Genomic DNA, 11,910 nt, shown 5'->3' on the forward strand with positions numbered 1-11,910 from the left:
TTCTCAACCTGTCCATCACTACCACCCAGGTCAGAGCTGAAGTGGGGACTGGGGACAACTATCCTGACCTAGGAGCAGTTGTGGGGGTGGGGATAGGGGGCAGGATTTGCAGCTGCCTGGAGGCTAAACAGTGGATAGGATGATCCATCCAAACTATGATCTGAAGATTTGGGGTCCTTAAACCTCCAAGAGGCCAATACTTCTCTTCCTCCCATCATTTCTGGCCAGCTCTTACTGCTCCGGGACTGCAGGATATACCCAAGCACTTGGACATGCCCAGAAGAGCCAATGGGATCCGATCTCATGCACAGTACTACCCAAGAGGAATCCTCTGCTACTCCCGCTGGGGTGGGCACCCCTCCTATTGACTTACAAAAGGTAAGAGCCAACTGAACTCCAGGTTGTTGACACCCAGAAGATAGGGCACAGGTGCAACTTGCCCCTGGCTCAGGAGCACCGCTGGGTCATCTGGGAACACCACACCATCCACCACCGGGCTCATGAACCACACAACCTACAAGGCAAGGGGCATTTCCAAATAGTCCTCCCACATATCCTCCCAGGATCCCTGTAGCCTAGGGTTCCCAGCTCAGCAGGTCCCCATCCAGAGATTTCTTTATCCATAGTCCCTTTGGGAAAAGCTGGGCTTCAGTGACCCCTTGAAGGGCAGGAGATGCTCACCCCCAGGTATCTACTTTCCTCACCTCTTGACAATCTTTGCTAAATGTCACCTTCTGAATGAAGCTTTCTTTGTCCCTCCTATTTAAAATTCTATGCCTTACTTACCCTGCTCCATTTGTCACTATTCACTTTCCTTCTAAAGAGGTAAATGAGTTATTTAAGTATAGTGATTACTGCCTGTCTCCACTGGAACATCAGTCCTACTTGGGAAGGAATCTTGGTCTGAACAGTTCACTTAGTATCCTGAATGCCTGGCACATAGGAGGAGGTGTTCAATAAATACTGTATCACAGAACAGGGCCTGCTCACCTCCTGAGGGTCTTTCTGGGAGTTCAGGTGGAAGAATCCCTGTAGGGGAGAGGAGGGAACTAGAGTTAAAGAAAGTCTCCCCACTGTGCTCCTTAGACAGGGTCCCTGGGGGCAGCCGGGTATCAGGTCAGGTAGGTGGCTTACAGGTGGCCAGGTGAAGGAGCTAGAAGGAAGTTTTACCTACCATCTTCTTAGATACATGCATCACCTCAGCCCCTGATCGTGCCCTCAGGCAGTCTACCAGAATCCGTGTGCTGTTGTAGGTACAGCCTGCCAGGCGGGCAACTGTCTGTGGAGAAGAGGTGTTCAGGCCCATCCTGCCCCTTCTTGCTGAGCCCTGGGGGAGAGGAGACACCCACCTTGGCCACCTTCAGCGGGTCAGGAGTGATGAAGGCTCTGAGTGCTGCGGTGCCGCTCTGGGAAATGGCCCGATGAAAGAGACCGCGGGCTAGGGGTGACATCATCTGCAGGGGTGGGGAGTGTGGTACCCATGAGAGGCACAAGTAGAAGTCACTTGGGCAGTTTTGGGTGCCTTTCTGGCCAGGGCTGGGCAGTGTGAAGGGGCCCAAAGAGTGCAGGCAGCTTGGGAGGGAGTCAAGAGTCCTGGGTTGGAGTCCTGGACCTACAGCCGGTGCCTTCATGCCTGTGGGCCCCCCTATCCTGGCCCCTGCAATGGGCCCCAGCAGTTCCAGAGGGGATCTGAGCTTGTGGGAAGGGTTCTGCTGGTGTAGGAAAGAGACTCTCTATGCTTCTGGGTTAGAAATGGGGGGGGGGGGTGTTGGTTCCTATGGCCCCTTTAACCTGTATTGACAGTTCTTAACTTTCTTTGCTGCCCAAGTTGGAAGAGCAACTATAACTGGGACCCCTCATCTTGTCTCTTGGACACTTCAGACTTCATGTGCCCCAAACTTGTTCTAGCTGGTTCCCATCTGAGTGGCATCCCTCACACTACACCATCTATCCAGCCCCGGGGGCCTTTCCTATCATCTCTGCTCACCCCTCCACCCAGCTGCCCTAGTCCTGTCCATCTGGCTTCCTGCATCCCTCTTCAGCTACCTTCTACTTTCCAGTCTTCTTGCTTTTGTTTTAGAGGCAGGCCTTATCCTCTCTTCTAAGATATACCCCACCTCCACTCCCAGATGGCCTCCAGGCCTCTCCTGCTTCTTCCTAACTCAGTTACAGCACACTGAGCCATCTCTCTAAATGCACTTCTGGCTGTGTCACTTCTCTGCTTCAAATCTTTCCCTGTTCTCCAATGTATTTTGAATAAAGCTGCTTAACTTTTCTGGACTTCAATTTATCCATCTGCACAATGGAGAAAACTTCTCTTTTGGTAGAACTGTAGAAAGAGGATGCTTCTATTTCTGGATTGTTGAGGGAATTGAATGAATATACATACAGTGCTTGGAAGAGTGTTTGACACACAGAAAGTGCTTGAGCGTTTGAGTATTATTACTGTGGCGGGTAAAGCCCTGTGTTATGTGGTCCCAGCTCACCTCCCTAACATGTGTCCCACAGGGTGTACCTGACCTTACACCTACACTCCAGGCACACTCCAGGTCGGTGGTCGCCCGAGTCTCCAACCCAGGCCCCTGACTCCCAGGCTTGGTCTGTGGCCCCAGCCTTGCCCATAAGGTGGATGATGCATTCTGTTCAGGGGATAGAGCTCTGGGGGTAGGTAGGGAGGCAGGAGGTGCTGGGTTATCTTTCTGGCCCACCACGGATTGGTTGAGTATCCCTACTCTCAGCGTTGCCCGCTCTGCTGGCTTGGTTTTCTCATCAGTGCTACCCCTGGATGGAGTAGTACCCTTTGCAGGGGTGAGGGCAACCGGCATGTACCTGTACACACAAATCTGCATAGGTGTGTGTGCAGTGGAGGATGCACTCATGGGAACCTGGGGACCTGCGTCTGTGCTGGGTCTGACCTGGCGCTGCACTCACCAGTCCCGAAATACACATGGCCCCCGAAGACTGGCCAAACAGGGTCACGCAGCGTGGGTCTCCGCCGAAGGCTGCGATGTTCTCTTGCACCCAGCGCAAAGCAGCCACCTGGTCCAGCAGCGCCCAGTTCCCGCGGGCCTGGCTGTCGCCCGTGCTGGACGCGCGGGGCTTATAATCAGGGTCCGGAGCCCCCCGACCGTCTGGTTACTCAGGGCTCCAGCCTGGTTCTGCCTGGCCCCACCTCACCCTGCCTGGTCCCTCAGGCACCAGGTCTTGCGACCACACCTCTTTCCCTAGTGTTAGATCCCCCTCTGGCGGCACTTGGGAGTGACCGCCCTCTCCAGAAGAAATTAGGCCCCGCCCCTGCACGCACCTCTTGTAACCACGCCCCCACACCACCTCCTCTAACCTTCCGCCCAAGTCCCTGGGAAGCCGGGCCCCTGATTCCCCGCTCCGGCCCCCGGCCCCGCCCACCTCAGGAAACCTAGGATGCCGAGCCTGTGCTGCAGAAGCACGAGCACCACTTTCTCGCGAGAGGCCAGCTGCGTGCCATCGTACGTGGAAGCGGAGCCCACGAGGAAGGCACCTCCTGGGAACCAGACCATCACCTGGACATGGAAAGCGGAGGCCTGAGCTGGGCGGTGGGGTGCCTGAGTGGGATGGTGCGTGGAAGAGGATGAATACTCACCGGCAACGGAGCGTCCCCACGCGCTCGCACTGGAGCGTACACGTTCAGGTACAGACAGTCCTCACTGAAGCGCAGCCACTTGTACTGTTTCCGCGTGTTGAAGTACATGGAGGTGATCTGTCCCCAGGACTCCTGAAGGCACCTGCGGTCACGATGTGAGTTTGGGCCCAACGTGGTGGCCAAAGACGGGAGAATGGTTGCAAACCCAGGTTCCGCAATTGAGGAAATAGAACCAAAAGCAAAATTTAGGATGCGCGCGCGTGCGTGTGTGTATCTGTGTCCGAATAGTCTCCACTAGCATTAGGGTCCAGGGTGAGTGCAGCGCCAGGTCAGACCCAGGGCAAGATCCACCCCTCTGTCTTGCCCCCGGTCCCAGGAATCTGCCTGGGGAGAGGTTCCATGCTTCTTTTGGAGACCCTTTTGGTGCTGTCAAGCCAGAAACCTGGGTGTCCTGGGATTTCATGCCCCCGTCCTTCAGGCTCTTTTCTGTCTCCCAAACAGCTCTTAAATAGGCCTTCTCCATCCCAGAGATGCTGCCTTGTAAAGGCCATTACCTACACTGGCCAGGACACTGCCCCAGCCTCTTTGATATCACTTCCAACTCATCCTCCACACCCTGACCGGAGGGATTGACAGAAAACAAAAACCTATTTCACTTCCCTCCTTAAAACCTTCCTGGGCCCCCCTGCGCTCAGGATAAGGTTCAGATTCACCCATACTGACGCAGGCCCTCTCCATCTAGTCTTCCTGGCACTCTTTGCTCTAGATGCCCACGGACCCTTCCTTGTCTCCCATCTCTAAGCCCTTTTGCTTATGTCCCTTCTGCCTAATGTTTTCTCTGCCTGGCAAACTCCTGCTTATGTTTAAGGCTCAGCTAAAGTGGCGCCCCCTCTGCTGGGCACTTCCTGTCTGTGCTTCCCAAAGTTCTATCCACGCTGATTATAGTGCTGGGTTAGAGTTGTTTCGATTGGTTTGGTTGTTATTCTCCCCAAGCAACCATGCACTCCCTAGGGGCAGGGATGGATGTGGATTTGTCTGAGTCCTGGCACTCAGCCCAGTGCCTTGTACCATGTGAACATTTGGTGTACTTGTGGAGCTTGGGCTGTTGGGCCACCTCATCCTTTCTCCCTGCTGTCCCAGCCTGGAGTGTGGCTATTGCCAATAGTTGGGGCTGGGCCCATCTGACTGGCTGCAGGAAAGCCTGTCTATTCTACTCCTTTCTCCACTTGTTCCCTTGCTGCTCTGGCCTGAAGCTAGTCATTATCCAAACTGGCCACTAGTCTTCTTGTCTCCTTAACTACCATCCCACAGTCTGTTGTAAGCCATCCACAAATTCTTCTACCTGTCACTCTGTGTTCCAAACAGCTATTGTCTGACAGTTCATGGCCAACGTTCCAACAGCTGACACTTGGACTTCTATGCAATGGGCACCCCAATCTCTAAACCCCTGATCCTCGGGGCTCTAATAATGGTCATCCCCTGTTCTGTCACCTGATCTATGGGATTCCACATAACAATCACAGAAGGTTCAGATGTCTTGGTTTCTCTCACTGGTGGTCAGTGTTCTAACAACTAACACCCCAGTGTTCTACTAATAGCCATTCATGTTCTAACAGTGGATGCCCTGTTCTCAACAGTTAGACATCCTGGGTGGTGGTTATAGTTTTTAGATATCAACTGACACCCAGGTTCTCACAGTAGACATTTTTCTAAACCCAGTGCTGTATCCAACCGATTGTTAATGATTGCCACAGAATATTCTGGTCAGTGGGTTACTCAATGATCTGAATAAATAATAAATATACTTGTTCTGGGTAAATTGCCAAGCCTAGTGCTTCAAAGGGCAGTCATTATCTCAACATGCTCATGTGACTCAGGATTTGAGCCCTATTAGAGGTTGCATTAAGATTCTGGGACTTTGGGGTGCTTGGGTGACTCGGTTGGGTTCAGGTCATGATCTCAGGGTCATGGGATTGAGCCCTGCATGGGGCTCTGTGCTGCATGTGGAGCCTGCTTAAGATTCTCTCTCTCCCTCTGCCCCTCCCTTGCTCAAGCACTCGTACGTGCGCGTGCGCGCTCTCTCTCTCTCTCTGTCTGAAAAAGAAAAAATTCTGGGACATTAAAACTGAAACTGAGCCTGTGACTCCCTATCTTGGAGCTCCTTCTGCAGGGAAGGGCTGATGGTGTCATGTGGGCTTGTTCTGGGGCTCAAGCCCCAAGTGAGTGGGAAGAGCTCAGGGTTCACTGGGTATGGTGTGTGTGTGTGTGGGGGGGGGGAGACAGAGACAGAGACAGAGAGACGGAGACACAGACAGACAGAGACAGAGAGAACTCCTCCTCACATACTTTTAGGAAAACTTAGGTTCCCAGAAGATCCTGGAGGCACATCAGTGAGCACCTCCTCCTTGTCTGGAGCTTTCCCATAAGAAAGCCAAGAACAAACAGCATTAACAGTCCTGTAAACATCATCTGGGCCAACGACTTCATTATATAGGTTTGGAAACTGAGGGCCGGAATGGACCCCAGGCTACTTACAGTCATACAGTGCACTCTTTAGTGAGTTGTTCAAACTCTGGCCCAGAGGCCAGCATAGATCCACCCCCCCTCCTTAGAGTCTGCCCACCTCCCAGCCAACAGTCATTTGGCTCTTACGCAGGGGCATAGGTGGTGGCGTTTTTGATTCCTTCCCAGGGCTCTGGAGGCTCTGGGGCAGCAAACCTGAGGACACCCACAGGTGGTCTGGAGAAGGGCACTCCTAGGAAGACATTGATGGGTGTCTTCCCAATGTGCATCTGTTTTCCTTGGAGGGTCCCATATTTGGTAATCACTAGAGGTTCCTTGGTGTGCTGAGCACCTAGGAAGAGAGGAGAAGGGTCACTCTGGCCACTGAAAGGACTCTGGCCTGTCTGCCATGGCACCAGTTGCAGCTTGAAGCTTTTCACAATTGTGTATTTTGCCTACCTTTTCTGTGTTTCTCTCAGTATTTTTCTCTCTCATTATTTAAGGTTTCAATGCTATGTTGGTAGGTGCATAAAGGTTCATGTCTATTATATGAATTATTTTTCTGTCATTTAATGTATCATTTAATGTCAATAATCATGTCATTTATTTTGATTTTTGCTTGTCTCATATTGGTATTCCAGTACCTCTTTCTTGTTGCTGACATTTACCTGGCATACTTCTGGGAAGAAATCACACACATTATTGACATTCTCATTCGTATGTATACTCACAGTAATACTCACATGTACATACAAATTTATACATACATAGGTATATGTGAACACAGCTTATTTACAACAAAGCATGTAGAAATACAAGAGTTAAGTGCACACACATATGCATACATACATATGCATGCATGTAAGTACAGTTATATAAAGGTTACATTGTATCCATATGTGGCATATATTCATATATTACACACGGGCACACAGATACATTAGACCTATATCCACACCTTAGCCAGCTCTTGGACTATATACAAACTAGAGCGACTTGAATTTAATGGGTGCCTATGGGCATTTCTTCCTCTTCTCAGCTCTCATCTTGCCCTATTGCTATTGCCAAGCATTTCTCTGCCTCACATCTATTGCCCTTTCCTGAAGCACCCCTGTCATTTCTCTTCCTCCTTTCTTATCAAAACTGAATCGTTCTGTACCCTGGTCCCCTGGAGCTCACTCTGCAAATGACAGAAAACAAATCTGGTCCGAGTATTATTGAACTTGGCTGTGTATCAGAATCATCTGAGGAAATCATTGCTGAAATACAGATTCCTAGGCCTGCCCTCTGAATGAGAATCTCAGGGTTGCACTGGGAAAGTAGATTTACAAATACCTCCGTGAGATTTTGATGCATTTGATTTTGGGCACCGCATTTGGAATTGGTGTGGTAGAGCACACCCTCGCACCTCCAGCTGCAGGTGACCCAAAGTACCACTCTGTCCATGTTCCCGAGTCTCCGCACGTCTGACAAAAGCAATATCTGTGCACAAGGAGTGACTACAATGGTGGCCTGCAAGCATGTAGGCAGGCCAGTGCAGGCAAAGGGCCATCTCAAACCTCCTCTATGTGTGCAGTTCTTTGCAGTTTACACAGCCTTTCACATGGTTCTCTCACATCAAGTCCTCATTGGCCCTGGGGAGAGCTAGGGGAGGACTAAGGGCCCAGACAGGGGCAGCAACCAGCCTGAGGTCTCAGAGGACACAGCAAAGAGGCAGAGGTCTGTCATATTACTTGGATTTGCCCTGAAGCCTGACTAGCCCACAACTATAATTTATTGATCCTTTATTATAGCCTAGCACTGTGCCAAACACTTTACATGGATTATCTCACCTCATCCTCCTAAAAAATGTAGAGAGTAAATGTTATTATTGCACAATACAAATGTGGAAAATGAAGCTCAAAGGGGTTATAGAACTTGCTCAAGGTCACACAGAGTGAGGTTCTTCTCAGAGTTCTACTCTAAGCGGTGATGTTCTGTTGTCCTCATCCCAGTCTCTGGGGACACCTAAGCATGTGGCAGAGTGCTTTACACCCCTGAACAAGAACTGCCATGGAGTGGTCCCCACTCCAGCCTTGCTACCTGGAGACAATATGTGAGCACTTAGGAAAACATTCCACCTTCTTTTTTTTTTTAATGTTTATTTTTGAGAGGGTGAAAGACAGAGTGCAAGTGGGAATGGGCAAAGAGAGAGACACAGAATCTGAAGCAGGCTTCAGGCTCTGAGCTCTCAGCACAGAGCCCTATGCAGGGCCCGAACCCACGAACTGTGAGATCATGACCTGAGCTGAAGTCGGACGCCCAACCGACTGAGCTACCCAGGCTCCCCATTCCACCTTCTTAATAAGCATAAAATGCTAATTAAAACCAGGAGAGACAACTTCCACCTAAGAAATTAAAAATGATGGCCCCCAATTCTGGCAAAGAAACAGTATATGTGAAAAGGATATTCACATATACTGTTGGTACAGGTTGGTGCAGGATAAATTAATACAATGCCTTGGAGAAATAATTTGGCATAATGTATAAGAGCCACGTTCACATGCTTTGACTCAGTGATTTCTTTTTTTTTAAGTTTTTATTTATTTATTTATTTATTTATTTATTTATTTAGAGAGCCCACGAGAGACGGCAGGGGAGGGGCAGAGAGAGGGAGAAACAGAATCCCAAGCAGGTTCCATGCTGTCAGTGCAGAGCCAGATGTAGGGCTCCAGCTCACGAATGGTGAGAGCCTGACCTCAACCGAAATTAGGAATCACCCGCTTAACTAACTGAGCCACCCAGGTACCCCCCAACCTTTTTAAAAGTTTTTAAAAGTTTATTTTGACTCAGTAATTTCACTTTCAGGTCCCTCCCTTCAGAAAAGAGTCAGAAAGGCATTAAAACGAAGACCTTTATGAACCATAGTTAAATATACCATAGTGAGTACTAGAAGCATCATTTATGTCACAGGACCAGGCAAAAAAATTTTAACTATAAACTAAAGTTATAAGCTGCTTGTGATAAGATTCTAAGTGAAAAAAAGCAGTGTATAAAGTTGTATACATGCTAATACTGTAGTTGTGTACAAACATGAAATAAAAAGACTAAAAGAAAATGTGCCAAAATGCTAAAAGTGATTTAGCAAAGTTTCTCGCAAATAAAAAAATTTAAATGCACTTAAACAGGGTGCCTGGGTAGCTCAGTCAGTTAGGCGTATGACTTTGGCTCAGGTCATGATCTTGTGGTTCATAAGTTTAAGCCCCAGATTGGGCTCTGTGCTAACAGTTCAGAGCCTGGAGCCTGCTTCAGATTCTGTGTCTCCCTCTCTCTCTGCCCTTCCGCTGCTCGCACTCTGTCTCTGTCTTAAAGATAAATAAAACATTTAAAAAAATTTAAATGCACTTATATAGGCAAAACTAATTTGTGATAGAGGTCAGAATAGTGGCTACTTTGAGGGTATTGATTGGGAAGGAGCATGTAGGGTGCTAGAAATGTTCTAGATCTCAGTCTGGTTGGTGGTAACATATACATACACACTAATGTATATACTAATATAGTAGTAATTTTATATAATATTAATTTTATAAGGAATACAAATATAAATTAACAAATTATAAATACATATTATGTAAATTATAAAATATATTTTAATATATAAACATAAATATCTAGACTCTTAGCTGATGGGAGGATCAGTGCCCGAAACAACCCCCCCATCCGCCCAGACCTTGTTGAAATGCCCTTGCCCCACTGCACCAGGAGAGGTTGAGTTGAGGGCCTACCCCTGTGTCTCTCATGTCCCTCTTGCCTGACACCCTCAGGATGGAGTTGGGGCTTACCCAGGGCTGTCTGCACCATCAGGCAAAGGGTGAGGCTCAGGTATAGAATCCAACTCATATTCTGGCCAGCCAGCTCCTGCCACAGGCTGGGGTGACATCCACACTGTGGGTACCAGTTGGTAGCTGTGTCTGCAGTGTCCAGTGAGCACTGGGAAGTCCCACTTTTATCTTCCCTAAATCCCATCAGCAGGTGCAGGGGCAGAAGAAATTGTGACCAGCCCTCTGGCCAGCCCACAGCCTTGATTGTCTGCCTTGGAGTGACAGCACCTCATAGATAGTCTTGGCTCTTCAAAAAACTGACCAGTCTGCAATCTCTGCCTGATGTGTTCATCTGTGCAATAGGCTTACAGCTGCAGTGTGAGTCAAGCTCTGAGTGCACAGTAGGTGCTAAGATTGCAGCAGAGGACCTGGTTACAAGGCCCCTCAATCCCCAGGTGTATTCACTGTGGATTTAAGGGTCTCAGGCCTCCCTGCTCCCCTTTGTTTTGCCCAGTCTCTTTTAATAGGCAATGCTTCACCCTTCCTCACACATCCCGGCTCTCAGCCAGGACCATCATGAAGTGGCAGGCTCTGTGCCAAGAATCAAAAGTCCCTGGTGGCGGGGTGGGGGTGGGGGGGGTGTTCCTGCATGGTCGCTGACCTCAAAGCCTCAAGGTCCTTTGGGGCAGCCAGATCTGGAAGCACCTGGGCCTGGAGCAGGGGGTGGGGACAGGAGGAAGGTGGAATTTCATCTTAATTCACAGTTAAGACTGTTCCCTTCCCAATCTCCCATCGAAGCCTGGAGTCCTTTGAGAACAGGGGTCTGATGGGCTTCTGTGATGCCTCTGCTCAGCAGGGTGGAATGAGCAGAGAGGGAAAGGTAGGGGAACAGTGCCATTCTTCCTCGACCCATGGCCTCCTGCTCTGGAGGCCTGGCAGATGGTTAAAGCTTACTCCTTCTCTCATGGCCAATTTTGTCGGTTCCTCAGAGATGTCCCTTCCTTGGGATACCTGTCCCCCAGTTCCTATCCTGTGATCCTTCCTCAGTCTCCAGAGTGTGGCATTTTCTGCCCAGCATTTCTTCCCAGGCTCTATGCCCCTCTAAGAAAGAGGCCTGAGACAGGCCAGAGGTGACCTCCAATCCTGCAGGGTCTTTGTGGGCAACCCTCTGACACCCCTTGCCCCACTCCAGGAGAGGCATGGCCCCTCCCATTGCAGCCCCACTACCCTACCCACTGTGGTCACAAGCTGATGGAGTCAAGCTCCAGTTGGCTGAACTTCCCCATGGTGGGCAGCACTTCTCGCCCTCCTCCAGGGTCTCCCGAAAAGGAGCCCCACAGCTTGAGAGGAAGGAAGTGGGATGAGGATTCACAGGGAGGTAACAGCTCTCTCCAGAGAAAATCTCTCTCCTAAATCCCCCACCTCCAAACATTTTTTTAAAGATTTATTTTTGAGAGAGAGAGAGAGAGAGAGAGAGAGAGAATCCCAAGCAGTCTCTATGCTCAACATGGAGCCTGGTATGGGGCTCGATCCCATGACCCTGGGATCATGACCTGTGCCAAATTCAAGAGTCAGATGCTTAACTGACTAAGCCACCCAGGTGCCCCCAAACTTTCTTTTTTCAAGCCTTGAATGGCCAAGGGGCCTGGGAATTGCAGAAATGGTTCTCAGACCATTTTCTATGGTCTAAAATTCTCATGTGCTGCTGTGGCTTGGGGACTTCCATGTCTACTGCATCCTGGGGTCTTGGTTAACACATCAAAGTTCCCTCCCTGTTACAACTTTACTTTTGACAAAGTAGGTGCCTTCGTGCTCTGGTGGCAGGCATGTTACTCACAGACTTTCCTAACATCATTGAACAACATGGAGCAGGAAACTTAAAACCGCCTCATCCTTTGACCGAGAAATGTGTTCTGGGAGACCATCCAAAATACACAAAAAATTGTTTTTGTGATGAGCGTCCTATAGCCTTGTTGACAACAGTCTTAC

General features: G+C 49.5%; 1 protein-coding gene and 1 long non-coding RNA gene across 2 annotated transcripts in view; one reads left to right on the forward strand and one right to left on the reverse strand.

The window, feature by feature from the left end:
* LOC125152769 (uncharacterized) overlaps nt 1-6,733 on the forward strand; it is a 27,837-nt gene extending 21,104 nt beyond the window's left edge. The window contains exon 4 of the long non-coding RNA XR_007147304.1: nt 229-6,733. This is a non-coding gene — a long non-coding RNA (uncharacterized LOC125152769). The remainder of the gene's footprint in view (nt 1-228) is intronic.
* CES4A (carboxylesterase 4A) overlaps nt 1-10,015 on the reverse strand; it is a 12,898-nt gene extending 2,883 nt beyond the window's left edge. The window contains exons 1-9 of the mRNA XM_047835119.1: nt 9,943-10,015; nt 6,272-6,473; nt 3,620-3,761; nt 3,406-3,539; nt 2,932-3,085; nt 1,350-1,454; nt 1,175-1,279; nt 991-1,029; nt 374-514 (exon numbers count right to left, since the gene is read on the reverse strand). Of these exons, the coding sequence (XP_047691075.1) occupies nt 374-514; nt 991-1,029; nt 1,175-1,279; nt 1,350-1,454; nt 2,932-3,085; nt 3,406-3,539; nt 3,620-3,761; nt 6,272-6,473; nt 9,943-10,000 (1,080 nt within the window). The 5' untranslated portion in view covers nt 10,001-10,015. The remainder of the gene's footprint in view (nt 1-373; nt 515-990; nt 1,030-1,174; nt 1,280-1,349; nt 1,455-2,931; nt 3,086-3,405; nt 3,540-3,619; nt 3,762-6,271; nt 6,474-9,942) is intronic.
* Nucleotides 10,016-11,910: the final 1,895 nt, after the last annotated feature.

Source organism: Prionailurus viverrinus, chromosome E2, assembly GCF_022837055.1.
Source record: "Prionailurus viverrinus isolate Anna chromosome E2, UM_Priviv_1.0, whole genome shotgun sequence".
Lineage (NCBI taxonomy): Eukaryota > Metazoa > Chordata > Mammalia > Carnivora > Felidae > Prionailurus > Prionailurus viverrinus.